This window comes from Gobius niger (genome assembly GCF_951799975.1).
Source record: "Gobius niger genome assembly, chromosome: 13".
NCBI lineage: Eukaryota > Metazoa > Chordata > Actinopteri > Gobiiformes > Gobiidae > Gobius > Gobius niger.
The window spans coordinates 4,397,118-4,418,954 of record NC_136864.1 but is presented as its reverse complement, the minus strand read 5'-3'; the positions used below and the strand labels follow the sequence as shown (position 1 = coordinate 4,418,954).

The 21,837-nt window shown below is 41.3% G+C and overlaps 1 protein-coding gene across 1 annotated transcript in view; it reads left to right on the top strand.

The window, feature by feature from the left end:
- LOC306972851 (uncharacterized protein) overlaps positions 1-18,042 on the top strand; it is a gene marked incomplete at its 5' end in the record, with an annotated part of 45,262 nt that extends 27,220 nt beyond the window's left edge. The window contains 12 exons of the mRNA XM_079569558.1: positions 3,015-3,068; positions 3,742-3,795; positions 7,842-7,895; positions 9,884-9,955; positions 11,771-11,806; positions 13,285-13,329; positions 13,406-13,438; positions 13,720-13,866; positions 15,555-15,731; positions 16,256-16,346; positions 16,874-16,951; positions 17,625-18,042. Of these exons, the coding sequence (XP_079425684.1) occupies positions 3,015-3,068; positions 3,742-3,795; positions 7,842-7,895; positions 9,884-9,955; positions 11,771-11,806; positions 13,285-13,329; positions 13,406-13,438; positions 13,720-13,866; positions 15,555-15,731; positions 16,256-16,346; positions 16,874-16,951; positions 17,625-17,830 (1,047 nt within the window). The 3' untranslated portion in view covers positions 17,831-18,042. The remainder of the gene's footprint in view (positions 1-3,014; positions 3,069-3,741; positions 3,796-7,841; positions 7,896-9,883; positions 9,956-11,770; positions 11,807-13,284; positions 13,330-13,405; positions 13,439-13,719; positions 13,867-15,554; positions 15,732-16,255; positions 16,347-16,873; positions 16,952-17,624) is intronic.
- Positions 18,043-21,837: the final 3,795 nt, after the last annotated feature.

The window sequence follows — 21,837 nt, the reverse complement described above, 5'->3', positions numbered from 1 at the left end:
TCACAACTAAGTGTTTCACCAGGAGAGGGCGGAGAACTGCGTGAATGAAGCCAAAAAACACTCTGGAGGTGTTTTTGATTAGGAAATATCATTACAACATAGTTAAAAGCTCCAAAAAGTCGATTCTGCATGATATGGGACCCTAGGGCTATTTTGTAGACACATCATTATTTTTTAGATATAATACAAAAAATACCCAGGCTAACGTGTCTAAAGCAGGTATAAAGCCTGAATAAAACTTGGAGCTTTAAAAAGTCCAGGTCTGTTTTTTCAGGATGAACATTTGAACAGGGTTAAAGTAATATAAGGGCAGTTCAGAGACCTTTGTGCTGCTGACTGGACTGTAAGGTTCTGCAGCGTCAGTTTCTGCACTGAAGCAAAAAAAAGTGCTGGATAAGTTTCAACCTAATGTCCAAGTCAGCTCCATTCTCAGAACAAGCTGTACAAAACGGTGCAACAAATAGAGTGACATTACTGAGAAAGGCATTTCTCACATGAAGTCAAACCTGTGCCCTTTTTTAAAGACACTAAGAACACATCATACATATAGACATTACATCACCTCATTTATTGTAACATAATCATAATCTGATGTGACGTTTCGGCAACACAATCATCTCATGTGATGTGTGGACACAGATCAAATCATCTTAATCATATCACAAATCAGATGACACTGTGTTTACTCTACATATCAGCATTACTGTCTCTCACGCACTGTGTAATGTAGCTCACGACACCATACAATTATATTTGCCGTTCCTGCAAGAAAAGGCATTCAGTTTAATAGGTTGCGTTCACGATATTCTGGATTATCATGTCGTTATTTCAGTGGCAGCAGTTTCCCGTACAACTAAATGGTAGAGACACAGTTTTGGAAAGAAATCTCCAAACAGAAATCTTGAAATGTTTTCCCTGATCATTATTTGGATGTGATTCACAAATCTGCCACTGTCTGAAAGTCCTTTCATCTGACCAACATTGAGCTCATCATTCTGATTATTTTCTCCACTTTTGGACGCCTATGAGACAGACATTTCACCTTAGATCACATGTGCAGAGGGATAATATTAGTTTTTGTTTCATGTGGATAGGCCCAGCCATTAAAGAGATGTTAACCATAAACCAAATCTAAAATTGTACATGACTATTATTCAACTCCTAACCATCAGATGTCACCAATAACCGGTTCTTCAGCATTAACTCCATATTTCCTTGGCTGCCTCATACATTTTGCGGGAATTTGTTTTTTTTTAAGCTTTAGTTGGAACATTCTCACGGGTGTGCATGACTGTCTTGTGATGTGGTTATTTCTGTTTCCTTCAGGGAACCTTAAGGGAGTTTAGCTGCAGCTTTGGTCACATGAGTTTTATTTTTCCATACTGTATTTCCACCCTGCATCAGAGCTGGTTTTTCCTATACGCAAACTATGCAAGGTGCGTAGGGCCCCGCAGCCGCAAGGGCCCCGCGTCTCACTCAGACTACGGTGTTGTTTCGGTGTTGATTCAGTGTGTTGTTACGGGAACAGGCTCTGACAGCGCTCGCTCACTCTCCGCCTATAACACCACATATAACACCACAACGGCACAGTCTGCTGTAGTGAATGAGCAGGAGAGACCGACCGCCTTCCCCGTTCGGCCGACTGTCTCCCGGTGCTTCGCCTCCTGTGCACCTGCATGTCCCCCGTGTCCCGGCGCTGCTCCCATGTTTTCTCTTCTTATTGTCTCTAAAAGAGCATCAGGACTGTGGTTTGGCGAACAGACGAGTGTAAAGCCGTTGTCTGTGGCCTTTTTGTCTCAAAGAGGAGTTAAATCCACACTTTTCTCATGAGCACAGTTACTTACAGTAACTCTGGTTCTCTGAATGTGCACAGTCTAGAATGAATTGGGCGACTCACAGGCAAATTCTCAGTGGTCAGACAGAAATATCCGTCAGGAGCAGGTTTCAGTTAGTTTTAAATCAGTGGTTCCCAAACTGTGAATCAGGGACCAGAGGTGAGAGAATGGGACCATTTGCCATTTTAAAAAGTTGGGAAATAGACTAGTGTCGTCCTAAATCCCAGTCTGACAGTGGCTTAGTGGTTAGTGGTTCTTACACTGAGGGGCAGGGCCTGAATTAAGGTCATTATGTTCCCCTTCTGCCCTGCCCTGCTGCACAGTGGAACCGTTTTTGACCGTAAATGGATTTGCTCTTCGTCGAATAACCATGGGATGCGACTGTAGGGCCCCGTGTGGATTTTTGCTCAGGGCCCCAGAAGGGCCAGCACCGGCCCTGCCTTGCATACAGTATTAATACATAGATGTGCAGAGGCGCATTTCAACAATCGCTCCAGTGTCTAATGGTACTTTGATGATCATGTTAAAGTGTAAGTGATGATTAGAAAACCCTCGTGCTGCTGAAAACTGTTAGAGAAGCTGTAGAACTGGCCTGGGCGACCCCAAACTTGAAGTAATATGCTATATTTTTTAACTCAGAAGCTCCCACTGCCAGAGGTTTTTCAGGATTTTGACTGTTTTTTCATGACCCACAGAACATTTTGGTCTAGGTCAATATCAACACGAAACCCGCTAAAAGAAAGATTAGACTCTCCTTTTTTCATCTAAAAAAAGCTTGTTTGTATCTCTTTCCATTCTTTAGTAATCATCCTTAGAAAAAGTTATTTTATTGAGTCACTAGGTGGCAGCATTAGGCAACACAACTAAGATTTTAACACCAGACATGCTCAAGGCTTTGCTGCAGCTGTTCCCATTGAAAAAACAAATTGACATCTATAGACGTCATTGGCAGTCAATGAGTTAAGAAGAGCAGTTACTTGTGCAGCCAAAAGGTCTCGATCAGGGTCCACCTTCGGGCTCTTCTCAGTCCGTCCTGCCTGAAGCTAAAGAGCCAAAACATCTTGTGGGCTTCATTAAGACAGAGCCGGGGGTCTTGGTCTTTGTAGTTCTCTCTCCCTTTAATCGTTTCCTGCTTTTTATTCTGCTTTATAATCTCATGTTGTTTTATTCTCTCTCCAGGGAGCTCCGGGGAACGACGGTTTACCCGGCAGCGACGGAGACCCGGGAGAGGATGTAATCATTTCATTTTATTGTTTATATTTTTTTTTTTACTTTTCGTTCTATCTATGTTGCAATCATTCAAATGTTGTAATCATCTGATGGTTTATTAACATTTTGATTCTAGTTTTTATTTTTGACATTTACTTATTACTTGTTTATAATTTAATGACATTTTCTTTATATATTGTTTATTATCTTATATTTCTAACACTTTACATTTTATTTAGCCATAATAAATGATAAATTAACACTTCATCGTGAACAAGTTTAACTAACACTTAATAACTACTGAATTATTAAGGCTAAATAAGTTGTAGTTATTGTAAAGTGTTACTTTTCTTATTATGATTTTGTTATTTATTTTACACATTTTATTCTATTTCTCTTTTTTTTACATTTATTCATTTAAATGTTTATTTTCATTATATTAGAAAGATCTGCAGACAAAACAGGTGCAAGAAAATGTCCATGACTTTTTTTTTTTTTTACTTTACTTCAGATAAAATTGTTTCAAAATATAAAAATGGATAAATATGTGACTGTTCCAAAGTGTCTAAAAACTGTAAAACAAATGTGAGCAAGTTCATGTCAGTATAATGTATAATGTGGTTGCATCAGCTGTTTTGTGTTTGTTTTTCTGAATGTCTTTTTATATCATGATGTATTTATTTATATCTGATGTCAGGGCCCCAACGGAGTCACGGGGCTCATGGGAGATCCAGGAACCTTCGGCCCAAAGGTAATCACTCTCCGTCTCTCCTCTCCCCTTCTTTTACTATTCCTTTCTTTAATGTATGATTTATTTAAACATTTTTGAATATACTGAGCAGAAAAGCAAAGTAGTAAGAAATATAAATGAATCAACATAAGATAACAAAAATAAATGAGACAAAACAAACTTAACCAAACAAATGTGCTACTATAACAATTACATATGTGGGTACATCATCAGGAAAATAGAAAAGGTAACCAGACTCTAGAGCTCGCACACAATGACATTTTCCCACGAGTGATAATCTCACACATGAAGCCACAGACAAGCTGACGAATATCATCCACCACAGGAGGGCGGCAGGTGCTGCAGTGTGAGCCCGGGGTGTGAGTGGAGGCGGAGGCTTCCCTGACTCAAATCGCAAGTGAAAGTCGTAATATCAAACATACTGCACTTACGATTTGAGCTTTCCGGGTTTCCACCCTCACAATGAGTCTTAAAGGGATGTTTCAGGATTTTTGACATAGAGCCTCATTTCCTAGTTATCCAGAGTGTTGCTGATTTCTGGAGGTTTTTTTGTAATTCATGCAGTTCTTATGTTTGAAGAGTTTCGTGGCACTAGGCTAATGCAAGGCTAGTGCATTTCTATGGTATCAGCTAGCCTGCATTAAAACCAGTCTGACCCGCTCCACAGAGCACCTGAGGCAAATCACTTATAACACCAGACTAACCATATAAATGTCTGTGTCCATATAACAGGGGCGAACTGGGAGTGACAAACAGCCCTGGACTCTGACCAGCCTGGCCCAAATTAGCGTAATTGTGCACTTCCACAAATACATATTTTAACCTTTTACCACCCGCCTTAACATTAACTAGTGCATTTTCCCCAGTTCGACTTTTTATTATTATTTTTGTTTGATTGGTATCATCAGCAAAAAGAACGGGAAAGGTGGTCGTAGAAACAGAAGCAAAATCATTAATATAAATAATAGACAATAATGGTCCCAAAATTGAACCTTGTGGTACACCATACTCCACGGAATATTTCAGATTCATGTTTTTTTATACTGGGCTTTACCCAAATCTAAAAGCTTCTCGACTGGAGAGCAACAATGTAACGCCTCATTTGAAAGCTACGATCTACAAAAGTGATGGAAACTTTTCGTCACGTCGCCACATTTTTGTCATATTTTTGTCAGACTGTTTTTGATGCAGGCTAGCTGATACCATAGAAATGCACTAGCCTAGCACTAGCCTAGCGCCACATAAGAATACATATATACATAGTAACATTTTGTATTTATATGGTACAGTTTTTGCACAATAGTCACCAAAGCAAACCCCGACTTTAGCAGGTATTTGATCTCTTATTTGTGTAATATTCTTTTATCATATCATATATTACTTTCACAGATTAGGTTGAATAACAGAAGTAAATGCCCTTTTTCATGATATTCTAATCTAAAAGTTCTAAAAGTCTCAGAGGAGGACGACTTATTCAGAACATCATCTGCTCATCAACGTCAAGGCTCATATTAAACTAATACTAATGTAAATCGGAGCTTAGTATTTGTATTTTCTCAGTTTTAACGTAATGCTGACAAAACGGTGAGTAAATGGGACAATATTTCGCAGTTGGCTCCAGCAGCACCACACACCACGCCTCTTTTCTCTCTCCTCTCTCGGTCCTAAACTTCTCACCAGCGTCCTGTTCCTATAATGTTTCACTTGCTGAAGCTGAAGTTACCTTAGACTGGTTCACAGCCTCTCCCATGTCAACTCAAGCATGGAGTAATGTTTTCCAGAAATCACTCATCTATTCACCCACACACACGGCTTCTGTTTCGCTTTCAATCAGACAAATGGGGGAGTGTCTTGCCCAAGGACACAATGGCAGACTATCCTTGTTATGTCCTGTTTGTGTGACCTGTCTTTAGTCAGCTTCATTCATCTTGAACCAGGGGATTTACCAGACTTGTGTGCCAGACATCCTTCCTGCAATAGCATTACTGTGACATAGTGAAAATAGGGGGACCTGTCCTGCCCAGGGACAATCGATTTCCGGTCACAGCAAAGTTATTTCAGCATCTTTCCCCTGTGATGTCAGAGTGAAGCTGCTCGGAAACAGGATGTGGAACAGTTCTCATCTACTGTAAATCTATACGAGGCTTTAAACATTAACTCTGCTGAACTTCCTGCAAGGACATCACAGTTCTCTACTGCCAAAACATTAGGGGAAAATAATCCGTCAAAGCAAATACTCCTGTCATTTAGAAAGTACAGTATCGATTACAAAGGACACAGCGTCCAGTCTCTATGGCGCCTCATCATGCTGTGCGCTAATGCTGCTAACCTTGTAGTTTATAGCTCTACAAACACGTGCTGGAATGTGCACGTCATTCAAATGTTGATGACGTGTTTAAATTGTGAACAGTGAACTGAATCTGGATTTCAATTATAAACAGCTAATCTAATCAATGCAGTTTTATTCTAAAATTCCGCAGCCCTAGAACACATAAAGCATGAACATGGAAATAAATGATTAGGTATAACCTGTCTCTCTCCCTCTCTCTCTTTCTCCTCTCTCTCCTCCTTCTCCCTCCCCCTCTCTCCTCCATCTCTCTCCTCCTTCTCCCGCTCTCTCTCTCTATCTTCCTCTCTCTCTCCCTCTCTCTCTTTCTCCTCTCTCTCCTCTTTCTCCCTCTCCCTCTCTCTCCATCTCTCTCCTCCTTCTCCCTGTCTCTCTCTATCTTCCTCTCTCTCCCCCTCTCTCCCTCTCTCCTCTATATTCATCTCTCTCCCCCTCCTCTCTCTCTCCCCCTTTCTCTTTTTCCTCTCTCTCCTCCTTCTCCCGCTCTCTCTTCTCTCTCCCCTCCTCTCGCTCTCTCTCCCTCGCTCTCCCCCTCTCTCCCCCCTCTCTCCCCCCCTCTCTCTCTCTCTCCCTCTCCCCCTCTCTCCCCCCTCTCTCCCCCCCTCTCTCCTCTCTCTCCCTCTCCCCCACTCTCCTCCCTCTCTCTCTCGCTCCCTCTCTCTCCCCTCTCTCTCCCCCCTCCTCCCCCTCTCTCTCCCCTCTCTCTCCCCCCTCCTCCCCCTCTCTCTCCCCTCTCTCTCCCCCCTCCTCCCCCTCTCTCTCCCCTCTCTCCCTCTCTCTCTCCCTCTCTCCCCCTCTCTCTCCCCTCTCTTCTCTCGCTCTCCTTCTCTCTCAACCCTCTCTCTCTCCTCCCTCCCCTCTCTCTCCCCTCTCTCTCTCTCTCCCTCTCTCTCTCTCCTCTCTCTCTCTCCTCTCTCTCTCTCTCTCCCCCTCCTCTCCCTATCTCTCTCTCTCCTCTCTCTCCCTCTCTCCCCCTCCTCTCTCTCCCTCTCTCTCCTCTCTCTCTCTCTCTCCCCCTCCTCTCCCTCTCTCTCTCTCTCCTCTCTCTCCCTCTCTCCCCCTCCTCTCTCTCCCTCTCTCTCCTCTCTCTCCTCTCTCTCCCTCTCTCCCCCTCCTCTCTCTCCCTCTCTCTCCTCTCTCTCTCTCTCTCCCCCTCCTCTCCCTCTCTCTCTCTCTCCTCTCTCTCCCTCTCTCCCCCTCCTCTCTCTCCCTCTCTCTCCTCTCTCTCTCCTTCTCCCATGTTCAATGCTGTCAAAAACATGAAACCTGTTGCATTTAAGAGCCGTTTAAACCGCACCTTTATTAAAGCTCGGAGCCAACATGCCCGCTCTGTCTCACTATAAAAGCTTTTCATCACACTAAATTATTACAGCAATAAGTTCCCTCTTGGTGATGATGCATTTGGCCCCTGGGCCCCACTTTGGGAACCACTGTTTTACAGGTATCGATCCCATTACATTAAAGCGTCTCTGGTTCCCATCACCAGAGGAGGTGACGTCAGTCTTATCGCTGCAGCTGGACGTTAGATCTGGTTTAGTCAGGGGCGTCTGGAGCTGAGTGAGGGCCATGTGCAAAACTGAACCTCACGTAGACCTGCATCAAGACCTGCATTAGTCCAGGAGGAGAAATAAAACAAATTGTATTGTGGATTGTGTTTATTAGATTTCAATGACTGACCTGTAAATGCTGTGTTTTCCAGGGAGCAAAAGGCGACCGCGGAGTGAGGGGACGCAGAGGGCGAGTGGGGATGGAGGTGAGTTCATATGAAATGGGTTATTGTTTCCTTTTGCAATTGTGAATAAATTAACAGAACATTTTGGTTTTGATTTTGATCTTCTTTACTTCTGAGTTACAGATACGTAATGTTTATGGGGGGAAAAACTTGAAGTATCTATTTGTCAGCATATTATTGGTAAAAATGAAGTGAAACCAACGTGGTGAGACCAGAATGATTCCCCTTTATATTATTTATACAGAGGGGGGTCACCTGGTACACTGGTGAGTCTGGTTCCCAGGCTAAGTGAAACCATCCTGCTTTCTGGTTCTCTTATTGTGAAATTCCCTGCTGATGTTCTGAAAGGACAGGGGCACTTTCTGTGGAGGGCACCGTGACTTCACTAAAATCACAGCAAATGTCAGGTTCACCTCCAACAGAGAAGATAAAAGCTGATGTAATCAATCTGTTTTTTTGATGTAGGGAAAATTCCATTTGCAAATGCAGCATTTGTGAAGAAAAAACAGACCACATGTGCTTTTAGTATCTAAATAAAGTGCATTTGTAGCATCGCTAACACTTGCTAGAGTTGCTGAGGGGCGGAAAAGGCCACAATTTTTTCACATTTTCAAAACTTAAAAAAGCTGAAGAAAAAAAACAGGTAAAAAAAACATTACATTTCTGAACTTTCCACACATTGTGGATGTTTGGTCACAGTCGATTCCCACCTGGACGGGGCCTTTCTGTGGAGTTTGAATGTTCTCCCTGTGTCTGCGTAGGTTTCCTCTGGGTACTCCGGTTTCCCCCACCACTAAAAACATGTATAATAGGTGAATCCACCAGCCAGATGATTCTGATCATCAGCCTGGCTCCACATCTGGAGAGGGGTCCCCGATGCTCCTTACGGGTCGCCCCGGTGGCATCGAAGGATGGGTCAAATGCAGACAAGGGACAATAAAGTATAAAAACAAACAAACAAAAGACCTTCTTCTAAGACTGACCAATACTGTACGAAAAGTGGGCGGGGCCTGTGTCTGACAAACATTAGCTTCTTAACCCCCACCTGAACCAAGAACATTTTCTGCAGTTTGGCTTTACCCAAATCAAAAACCTTCTTGAAACAAGTGTCAAAATAGCAACAAAAATGGAACGAAAATGAGGATGAAAATGCAACAAAATTTGATTAAATAAGCAATGAAAATTTAAAATATTTAAAAAATGTCAAAAAAGTGACAACGCTCCAACAAAGCCTTCTTCTTTCTTCCTTCTTCCTTCTTCCTCTTCTTCTTCTTCTTCTTCTTCTTTCTTCTTCTTCTTTCTTCTTCTTTCTTCTTCTTCTTCTTCTTTCTTCTTCTTTCTTCTTCTTCTGTCTTTCTCCTTCTTTCTCTTCCTTCCTTGTTCTCCTTCTTCTTTCTTCTTCTTCCGTCTTTCTCCTTCTTTCTCTTCCTTCCTGGTTCTCCTTCTTCTTTCTTTTTCTTCCGTCTTTCTCCTTCTTTCTCTTCCTTCCTTGTTCTCCTTCTTCTCCTTCTTCTAAAAAACTGTCCTCTTCAAACACTGATGCTCAGACGTAAATGATTTCGTTGAGACATTCTTTATTTCTCCTGTGACAGATATTTAAGTGTACAACTATCAAATCAGATTAGCTTCAGTTTATATCCGTCCGTAAAGAAACAACCTTATTTTGTGTTTATTCCCATAAATCCCCCAAACCGTAATCTGCATTTTGCAACGCTCGCTACGGTTAGAGCTAGAAACGAGTTTGGGCAGCAGCTTTCACGGTTTGCAAAACAGTAATTCAGGCTGTGTTTAACCACACAGCGTAACACAAACATCAACGGTTTCTAATAACGCAGAGGAGTCTATGGTGACAGACGCAAACAGACAGCAACAGCCTGGTGATGACTTTCACTTTTGATGCAAGAAAAAGGTCACAAAAGGACACTAGGACATAAAAAACTAAAAATATGAACAGAAGAGAGATGTATTGATGGATGGATTGAGTCATTGATCGATGATTTGTTTTCCAGGGCGGAGGGGGAGAAGCAGGAGACGCAGGAATCCCCGGAAAGCACGGCGTGAAGGGCCTGCAGGGGTCAGTGGTGAGTACAGTTCAATATGGATGAACGATATAGACAGACATAACAAAGACACTGAGGGAAATGAGTCGCTAGGAAACGGGACGCTAAGCTAATTTGCACTGGGCGCCTCCTGTTTAAACTAATTATAGGTTCAGTAGATGATGGTCATTACTGGGAAAAGAAGTGGACCTTGTGTGAGCAGCAGTGGACTGGATTTCCCATGATTTTCCCCACAGACCTAATCTATAAAATATACACCGAAATATTGCACATGTGCCTTAAAGTGCATATGAACCATTAGACACAACCTTTGCTAAAACACACTTAGCACAATTATATTTAAAGCAGAACTAAGTAACTTGTTTACCTTAATAAATCCTTTCCGTCGTCCCTCTGGGGGTAATACAAGCGTTAATGGGATGATTGTTTTTGTTTTTTCATCTCCCCTGGTGTCTCTGGCCAGAAACTACAATTGCAACTTCGCTGCCACCGGGTCGGAGGCACCAATACACACTAATGGAATCACGAAGAAGAAGCTAACAGGCTAACGGACAAAGCTAACTGCGGGCTAGCACCACTTAAACAGTATTTACAGCCAAGTTTGAGTGAAAAGAAATGATCTCCATTGTGTAATTGAATGAACAATATCCCTCTGTCCCTTTGTCTTTTCTGTCAGTGTAGTATTTACTCTCATGGACAATTAATGAGTAAAAAAAAACACAATATGCTACAACACCTGCAGTGGCGCTTATGGCCTCTATGGGCATGAGTTACATAGTTCTGCTTTAAGATTTTAATTTGACTCAGCTTTCTTTAGCTCAGCCATTTTTGTCATGTTCATAATTTCACTTCCTTATTGGACACTGACAGGAAATGACCATTTTAAACTGTTGCCGTGCCAACCATGTTGTGTCAAACTGCATAGATACAGACGGCATCTCGTCATAGAAGGGGGCGTGGATTCGCCGAAGGGGAAAATAGAATCTTTTGGGAAACACAATTTTCCCTCTTTTTAGCCATTTTCTGGTGGAATATGAACTTATTTATCACATACAAATCAAGTCAAGTGTAAATCGGGTCCATATGGATATTTTCTCACAGCAGATTGTTCAGTAGAAGTGAAAAAACGGCAGTTGTAGCAAGCGCTAGCTAACCGTTAGCATTCTCCGTTTTTTTATGTATGTATTTATGGGCTGTTGAACCACTTTGCTCCTCTCCATGACTTTGTATCTTTATTTAGTAGAAAACTATATCCATAATTCAGCATTTGTTAAAGTAGTTTTTCAATAATTAGAGAAAGTTTAGATTTTTTCAAAATTGTTTTCCCCCTTAACTGTTTTCAAAAATGACCATATATGGACGATTCCAGAGATGCCGTCTGTATCTATCGGAGCACGTCTAGCTATGTCACTTCCTGTCAGTAGATAAAAAACTAATTTTCTGTACAACATTCATTCAAAGTGCTGCTTCACTCACTCATATTTTCAAAAGCATTAAAGTCTGTCATATGCACTTAAGGCTGTCTACAATAAAAGGACAGTCTGAAATGTTAATTTTTCTTAATTGGGGGGATGGAAACCAGTCGGTATCTGGTATGTCACCATTTATATGTATATCTTTATGTATAGAAAAAAATGTATGTCCTTTTTTGTTGCTTTTATGCTTTAGTAATAAATGTATGTATTTTTTTCTGGGTTAGACATGGTGTAGTCCAACTCCAAAGAGCCTTTTTAGGTGTTACTTGAACGGTCCAGCATTGCATCATGAATATTATTGTTTTTATCATCACTGGAAGCAGGTGTGTAAAAATATAACACATGTCTTTTATTTTTCTAGGGGTCGAAAGGTGAAGTTGGACCCGATGGAGAGAAGGTAAGACTGTGTCCTGGAATCCTAGCAATTATTCTAATAGTCACCAAAATACTAGCACAGACAGAAGAAAACCACCATAAACATAACGAATACTTCAATGCAGCTGCTGTTTTACTGCCGTCACAGGGGGTCAGTATTTGTCGGTTATTGCTGCACCTAGAGATAATTACTCATTTACCAAACAATGGGTTGTATAATCCAAGGTCGTTGCCTGTGGTTTCCATTCTGTTGAAATCTCTACAACTGTCACTTTCACTACCAACTGAGCATGGCTAGGGCTCAGTTCCTCATGAATCAGAATCAAAAAACCCGCTTCTTGTTTCTATGGAATGGGATTTTTGTATTAGCTCAGCAGTTTATATTTAACTTATCTTTGAAGTGTAAATGCTTCTGTGTAAATCGCAAATCGAGCTGCAACTTCAAGACTTATATTGAAAAATCCGCATTAGTTTTGTTTTATTTCGTGCTCCAAATCCTGAACAACCTGATGTTTTTAATTTACAGTGACCAACATGATGCACATAGATTAATCTCCTGCTCTTGTTGGTTTAACCCCTTAACTCCCACCTGAACCGAGCACATTTTCTCCAGTTTGGCTTTACCCCAATCCAAAAGCTTCTGCAAAAAAAGCTGTGAAAATAGCAACAAAACTGAGACAAAAACAATGATGGAAATGTGACAAAAAAGTGACTAAAAATTGATGAAAAAGTGGCAAAAATGTCATAAGAATGTCACAAGAAATTGACAAAAAAATTACAAAAATTTTACAAAAAATGGACAAAAAATTACAGAAATGTGACAAAAATGTGATAAAAATTTGACAAAAAAATGTCAAAAATTTGATATAAAATGGACGAAAAAATGACAAAAATTTGATAAGAAATTGACAAAAAAACGACAAAAATTTGACAAAAAATGTGACAAAAAATTACAAAAATGTGACAAAAATTTGATAAAAAATGTGACAAAAAATGTCAAAAAAATGTCACAAATTTGATGAAAAATGTATGAAAAAGTGGCAAAAAATGTCACAAGACATTGACAAAAAAATTACAAAAATTTGACAAAAAATTAACAAAAAATTATAGAAATGTGACAAAAATTGGATAAAAAAAATGTGACAAAAAAATGTGATAAAAAATTGATGAAAAAATGACAAAAATGTGACAAAAATGAGTTGAACACCCAGCAAAAAAATGATGGGAAAAAAATCAGATGACGTGAGGAAAAAGATCCTCTCGGTTCAGGCGGGAGCTAAGAGGTTAAACCCAGAGAAAGAGAAGTTAAACTCAGAAAGCAAAAATTATAAACAGAACCATAAAACTTCAAAGATTTATTATAGGTCTGCAATGAATGTGTGACTTTTATTGCTACGAATAAAATACAACACAAAGGAAGCCAGTGTGTTCCAGTTAATGTCTGTGATTTCCCTGTATTGTTTTACAATATAGCATGTATAGTAAATTATTGTTTTATAGGGAGCTACGGGAAAGAAGGGGATCAAAGGTGGCAAAGGACAAAAGGTAATATACATATAATAAAACTATTGTTAATATTTCAAATGTTAACTTCCTGTTTTGATGCTTCTGATTGTTTCAGGCAGGAAGAGGCGACCGCGGAGACAAAGGGCAGGTGTGTTTTCAGTTTATTTGTTACAAGAATCAGGAACAGAGTATTATCGTTGCTGGTGTCTAAAAGTTCATTATAGAACACATGGCGAAAGTTAGATTCATGATAAACTATATTACGCATATAACTGTGTGTGTCCATAGAAATTGAATCCGGTTTAAAATGTCTATGATAAATAATAATAATAGCAAAAATACTCACAATTCTAATAATAATATTGCAGCTTGTCTTACAGATTTGTTCAGCCTTATTGTCTAATCTTTGCATTTGTCGCTCTGTCTCAGCGCGGTCCTAAAGGTTCACCCGGAGCAGTGGGAACCTCCGGACCAGTAGGACCTCCAGGAGTCCCAGGAACCAGAGGAGCACTTGGGCCCAGCGGAGACTCGGGGCCGTCGGGCAAACCAGGAGTCAAAGGGGGCGTGGGAGCTCCGGTCAGTGACACAAACTCAACATGTCACAGGCCATGTAATAATCCCACAGATTTGTAAAGAGTGTTTGAGCTGGGGCGGGCGAGAAATACCCAGACTTCCCCCTCACTTCCTCAAGCATCTCTACTGGGATCGAGAGGCGTTCCCCAGCTACAATCCATATTCCAGGTCCTCCCCTCCAATAGGACATGTCCGAAACTCTTTGCACCTCTGCTGGTTCCTCTGGACACGGTGGAGCAGCGACTACTTCAGGCTCCCCCAGAGTTTCCACACCCGACCTCTAAGGGTGTGCCCAGCCACCTTGCAGGGAAACTCATTACCAAAACAAAGCCTTTTTTGGGGGGGGAGATGAGCCGATCACAGTGTTTCAGGCCGGACCATAATAAGCCAGCTTCCGGTTGCTGCGGACAAATAAATTAGTCTTACAAAACTGCATAAGACTACGAACTTGTAATTTGAAAATGTATGTCATCGAATTTTTACTATTCGTATTGAAAATTTGGTAACACTTTACATCACGGGCTGGTAAGTCCGTGGTACTACAGTGGTAATTACTAGTAATGACAGTGGTACTCATTGGGGCACTAAAAGTGGTAATTACTAGTAATCGGGGTTAGGGTTAGCGAGTCACAGAGTTACCCCTGTATCTCTCATTACTAAGAGATACAGGGGTAACTCTTAGTAATGAAGGTTGTACTTCTATTAACTATGGTAATTACTGTAAATTCAAGGATACTACAGCAGCAATTCATAGGTAGTAAATGAGGTACTTCTACAAACCGAAGTAATTTCTAGGATTGTGTGACTATAAAACAACAAAAAACAGCATTAGGGAAAACAAGAAGTACAACCTTCATTACTAAGAGTTATCACTGAATCTAGAAGTACATACCTTGTAATTCTCACTATAGTATCCTTTAAGTACCACAATAAGTACCTAGAAGAACCACTGTAAGTACCACAATAAGTGCCGATAAGTACCACTATAATTACTAGTATTTACCACTGTAAGTACCACCATAAGTACCTAGAAGTACCACTGTTATAACTAGTATTTACCACTGTAAGTACCACCATAAGTATCTAGAATTACCACTGCAAGTACCAAGGACTTACCGGCCTGTAATGCAAAGCGTTACCGAAAAGGCTAAACCAAAAAGATGCTTTGTTTTGGTAATTCTGTTTGGATAAGAATCTGTAGATTTGTTGAACAAAGGGTTCACTGATCAGGATATTCTCCTTCCATTCAAAACCCAATAACACATACAATAGAATGACCAGTAATTCAAGATCTATTCTATTCGACTGAGCTCCTCCTTTGCCACAGCAGTTCAACACAACGACCGTCTGATCCGTCTGTCGATCTCACACTCAATTCGTCCCTCAGTCGTGAACAAGACCTCGACATACTTGAACTCCTCCACTTGAGGCAAGGACTCTCCACTGACCTGTAGAGGAAAAGCCACCTTCTCCTGGTTGAGAACCATGGTCTAGTGCTTGGAGGTGCTTATCTTCATCACAGTGAAGTTAGAACACATCTGGCCATAAAAGTAATGAACACTACAGGTGACAAAAGGCATCCCTGGGGGACATCAACAACATGCATGGTTTTTCTTTTTTGTGATCCTCATTTAGTCCTGGTTGAGTCCTGGTTGAGTCCTGGTTGAGTCCTGGTTGTCTCTCGTCCTCAGGGTCCCGCTCTGACAGACGAGCAGGTCCTCCAGCTGTGCAGGGGCGTGGTCCAGGCGCAGATATCCCAGTATGCCTCATCCATCCGGGCTAAGTGTTCTCAGGGCTGCCCCATCAACAACCGCACGCTGATCGGCCCCCCAGGAGGCACTGGACCCCCAGGCGCCATCGGCAAACAGGTAGCACGCCATTTTCTCTGCCCATATTATTGTATTGTTCATATATTTGTCATTATTTTATTTTATTTAGTGCTAAGAGACAGCTGTTACTGCCTGATATTGAAAAAAGATACAATTCCAGTTCAGCTTTACTCAAATCTAAAAGTTTCTCAACTGGAGCCTACAGACTATAGGCCAGTGTAACACCTCATTTGAAAGCGAAGACCTACAAAACTCATCTCGTCGTCACTTTATAAACTTTTTAAAAAATTTGCCACATTTTAATCACTTTTTTCTTGCTTTTTTCTCACTTTTTTGTATTTTATTTATTTGTTTTTTATTTTTATTTTTTTGCTCTTTTTCGTTACCTTTTTTTGTCACTCTTGTTGCATTTTCATCCTTGTTTTTGTCTCTTTTTTCCGAGCAGCTTTTACATTTGGTTAAAGCCAAACTGGAGAAAATGTGCTCGGTTCAGGTGGGGGTTAAGGGGGGGTCTGTAAATGCAAAAACTATGACACGGTTTTGCTTTTGCTGTTGTGTTTCAGGGTAAACCTGGTAAAGCCGGAGCTAAAGGAGCCAGAGGAGGTCAGGGCGACCGAGGTCTGGAGGGTCAAAAGGGAGCGGCTGGGGAGCCAGGTACGTTTACACATAAACCTAGGGCTGGGGAAAAAAATCGATTTGATTTAAAACTTAAAGTTAAATTGATTTTTTTCAAAAAATCTATTTCTTTTTTTTTCATTATTATTATTATACTTTTTCCCCCCTTCTTCTCAGAGGAAGATCCTACAGGACAAATCAAATCGAATCGTGAATCGGGTTTTTTATTTAAAGATCGCAGATTTTTTTTGGGGGGGGAGGGGGGGAATCGCCCAGCTCTACATAAACAATGATATGAGAAACTAAGGCTTGTTTAAGCTTCTAAAACAATATTATCTCAATGACGTGGCCATGTAAGCACAGCTAAATAAAACACTGACAGAGTGGCGCTGCAGACGTCAGTGGAAAGTACCGAGTGTCCATGGCATGTTTAGAGCGTTGTCAAGAGCTCAGTGGAGTGGATGAAGTGCTCGGTGACCAGAGCAAACCTGGGACAGGAATGTGGAGTGGACATACAGTATCCCATGTGACTCAGCTGTATAATACTGTTAATATTCTTTGTCCAGGTAAAAAAGGAAGCAAAGGGGCAACTGGAGAGCCCGGGACAGGCCTCCCCGGACCAGACGGGCCACAAGGATTCAGAGGTAACAAATGATGCCGTCGACTTTCCCCCGTCCCCTCTGCTCCTGTTGGTCTGTCCCCTTGTGAGGGACCAGCAGGTTCAGCAGACCAATCATATATGTGAGCTCGAACAAAGGAGATACTTTAACTACATCTGAAAGGCAATTGAGGAATTGCAATAAAGACACATTTGTGAAGAAAAAGTAAAAGCACTTGTATAGCACACAATATAGCACATTTTACAGATGTGTAAGTGGATCAAGAACAAGATATTATACAGTTATAGTTAAAAAAAAAAAAAAAGCCATCAGCTCCCAGTCAACTAAAAGCTCGTCTAAAGAAAAGCTTTTAGCTTTTTAAAAGTATCAGAGCTGGCCACACATAGCCTGAACTCTCAAATCTCAAAATCCAGTCACAGACTACACTGACATTTTCTTAAAGGATCTGTATCCTGCTATTTTAGCCACCCCAAAGTAAACTATAGGCATTTAGTATATGATATATTGTGGCTCTACCACTATGGAGTACTATTTTTGTGAGAAATATAAGTATTTTCTGGGGGTATTTTGCAAACCCGGAAGATACAACACTTCGATTCAGTTAACTCCGCCCCCTCTCTCCGAGCTAATCTGCCCATGCACTATTAGCTTATTTAGATTTTAAGATTTTTACTTGAACTGTCCCGTCCTCCTCTAGGTGATCCTGGTTACGCCGCGGAGGCTAAGGAGGGCATGGAGGGTCCCCGTGGTCCCAGAGGTCACCCAGGCCCCGTGGGGATGCCCGGGGCTCTGGGCGTCGCCGGAGTCCCAGGGTTCTGTGAGGCGCGAGACTGCACCATCCACGCCCCGGTGATGCGCAAAGAGCAGGGGCTCGTCAAGTCACACACAGCCGCCCAGATCTGACCCCGACAGGCCTGGGTTAGACCTGGATTAGTCTTAGTTTCATAATGACCTCAAATCAAACAAGGTCGCAAGTGTTCAAATGCTGGTTCATAACAAACTGAAACTGTCCGAATAGAAGACATTATTTTTGTGAACAATTAACGCAATGCAAGGTTTGAGCCTTGTTTTATGTAAATAAAGATACGCTCAAGGTATAACCCTGTTTAGTCCTGATTTAGACTTAGTTTTTCAATCCTTTTTAGTCCTGGTTAGTTCTGTTTCACTCATGAAATCAACAAAAAGGGATTGAGTGACTGTTTGTAAAAGATAAAATAATGATACCAAGATAACCTTTTAGGTTTTGACGTTTTTTCTTGAAAAATCAATAAACATTTGTAAATATTTTGTAAAGAGTCGTCTAATTAATCTACTATTATGAGACAGATTACAAATTTCATACACCTAAATTAAAACTATTTATCTTATTACATTTAGTCAGTGGGCTCTACAGATTTTTGTGAATTAACAGCTTGGATATACAGTCATGGACAACAGTGTTGATATTAAGTTTTCTCCCATGTTTTGGTGTAAATTTGTTCATTTCCTTTGAGCGTATTGGAATATCACAAAAAACATAAAATTTTACACCCAAAAGTCATGACAAAAGCCTTAGCCTTAAAGGTGATCTATGCAACCTTTTACTTAAAGGGGCTGGAAGCAAGTTCGCCATTTTATACTCACTACTGCCACCTCAGGCCATATGTGTAACTGCACCTTCTATATTAAAATGCAACTAAACGGGCGTGGCAGAGCCTTTCCCCACCCACAAACAGAAGTCAAAAAGTGCTGAGAAAGGGGTGGTCTCGGAGGCTTTGGGGGAGACGAGGGAGGTGAGTGTGTAGGCGGGGTCTGCTCTGTTGACAGTCTCAGACCAAGCCCCTAGATCTGACAGGACTGACAGACGGCTGTTACCGGTGTCAACACTGTGCAAGGTTGATTTTTTCGTAGGAGAGTTGGTACATTCTCATGACTTGAGCAACAAGTGATGCGCGGGTCAGGGTTTTTTTCAACCCGCGGGTCCCGCATTTGGAGCAGGTTCTAACCCGCCCCAGCCCGCACCGCAACGTTGTTCTATTTTTACAACCCGCCCCGCCACCATTAAATATTCCGCGTTACAAATATGATCCGTATGAACAGTACCGGCGTGTCATCGCGCGCTCTCTCTCTCTCCCTCCGAAGAGCGCTGGGCAAGAGGGAGAGAGGAAGAGAGCAGAGGTCGGCCTAACCGAAGTCTCACACAGCCGCACATACGGTGGAAAACAGGAGACATGAGCGCCACAAAAGCGTTCTCTGGATCACAAGCTGCAAAACGCTGCTTGTTTTATGAAAATCCGACGTATATTTACGCCAAAAACCTGCTGTAAAGACGACGGCGGAACCTGCAACCTGCGCATCACTAGTAGCAACTATACTACGAAAAAAAAAAAAAAAAGATCGCCGCTGGTAGACTCCTCGCTGTCAGTGACTGCGAACAGAGAGAGAGCATCGCACAGTAGCTTTTCTAAGGGATTTATTCCTCTACACCACCTCAGCCGAAGTGTGAGCATCGCAAGGGCGCCATCTACTGGTTTGACTGCGCTACGCGTGTCCTGGTTGCTACGTGACGGAGGAGTGTGTGGGCGGGGCCACAGAGGAACAGAGGCAGAACCACGGGCAGAACTGATGACGTTTTGTGGACGCCGTGGACACACTCTCCTCCAACCACAAAATATCAAATGTAGTTGCTGCGTGAAACCAGTAGGGGCGCTAACCCTGCGGTTTTAGACACAAAAGTGAGATTTTGAACAAGTTTGCACCAAATGTCAACATATTGACTGGGACATGTAGCTAACTCTATTCAACAACCATTTAGACCGTTTATCAGCAAAAAAAAGTGGATTTGGTGTTTAGTTACTCTTTAAGCTCGTGCATGACGGCAATTCGGGCCGAAGTGACACACTTTTGAGTGACAGTGCAGGATTTTAGAGGCAGTTGTGGTGAACAGGTCTGAGCTCATTCTACACATTAGGACATGGCTGGAACATGTAGGGGGAGGAAAATACTTAATTTTAACATTTTTAAACTCCTTATAGTCCCTTTAAAGAAACAGCTCATATTAGTGTGTATTTGACCAGTGCCGGTATGAATCCCTTTTTGTTCAATCCCAAACTGGGTTTAGCCTATGAACCTGGCAACAGTAAAGCTTATTCTGCTTTCTCATTGGATTAAAGTGATAGTCTGGAAGTCTAAATGTGTTTTTTTTTTTTTAAATGTGCAAAATCGACCACCTGGTTTTGCATTTTGATGTAAAGTACGTACAAATATACCTAAATTACTTTTTGTTAAGTCCCTTCTTCCCAGATTTCTTCAGCTAATCAGAGTCTAGTATCCTCTCGCATTGACCAATGAGACGAGCTTTTCCTGTGAACCAGCCAGTCAGGTCCAATCAGGAGGGGAGGGGGAGGAGCTTTATCTTTCAAAACTTTCAAAATTCTGTTCCCGCTCTCCTCATTTTGCAAACCAAGAGCAGCTTTCTGGTCCAAGGGGGAGGAGTTCACATTTCACCCTGTGTCTCCTCCCTTTGCAAGCTTACAGACTATCACTTTAACAGCAAGTTTTACGCCGTTTAAAATGCTTTCTGTAATAAAATGGTCCATAAATCAACATTACAAGAGTTAAACCAATATTTGATTTGTTTACCTCAGATCTGGGGACACAAAAAGGTGGAAAAAAGGAAAAAAAAACTAAAACAAGGATTTGTCTTTGCATATTTTTATATAAGAAGTTCATAAAGCAGCATGATAGAAAAGCAATACTGGCATTTCACACACAAAATGCCCATTAAGTACCAATCCAGATTGAGTTGCCTTGTATACAAAAATTCATACAGATTAAATACATCTACATAAAAATGCTACATATAGAAACACATACATTGTGCAGATCTTCCAATCCATCAATAGCTTAGTCATAAAGTTAATAACACTGGAAAAACTAGCTTCACATGTTAGTTCAGGCAGTAGTTTGCCAAGCATCTGATTTAGTTTAAAAAAAAGCTTTATTCTCTTATTGTCACTGAACAAGATTCACATTTGTGCAAAAGAAGCAGATATGTCTAAAAGGTAAGAAATAAATAAGAGTCTATTAAAAAGCGCTACTGTATACTGTTTCTTTTGACTTTTTATTTGACCTTTATTTAACCAGGAAAGTGCCAGTGAGAGTGAGTGAGAATAGGGATCTTATTTCTAGAAGGGTCCTGGAGCTCAGAAGTTAAACAGGGTCTGGTTAGTACCTGGATGGGAGGCTGAGGGAAAACCAGGAAGCCGGGTTAAGTGAATGAAAATCCCCTTCCCTCGACTGAAGCGCTTTGGTTGAAGCTTTAATTGTTGTTAAATGTTAAAGGGACTATACAGAGTTTAAAAATGTTACAATTAAGTATTTTCCTCCCCCTACTTGTTCCAACAATGTCCTAATGTGTAGAATGAGCTCTAAAATCCTGCACTGTCACTCAGAAAGGTGTTAATTCGGGTCCGAAGTGCCGTCATGCTCGAGCTTAATATAGAAGCTGCAGTAACACATATGACCTGAGGTGGCAGTAGTGAGTTTAAAATGGCAAACTTATATGTAGCCCCTTTAAATGTTAAATGCTTCACAAATAAGATTCCATTCTCGCTTGCTGCTATTGGTGGATTAGATCTCAAAGTGCATACAGCTTTCAGTTTGTATTTGGTTGAAGCAGAAAAGAGCATCTTTCACAGCAAAATCAAACAGTGCAATGGTATGAAAACTTGCCCCTGAGATTAAATAAACAAAACAGCATTTAAGAATTCAGTTTGAAATGTACAAGCTTGGGATTATGGACGCAAACATTGCTCAACACAGGCAGTTATAGTGGGTTTGTTGTGATTGTGAGAATTTATGCCTGAACTAAAGGACCATCCAGATTTAGTGGATGGAGGCTGAGCTTCTTCTCTGTGGAATAAACCCAT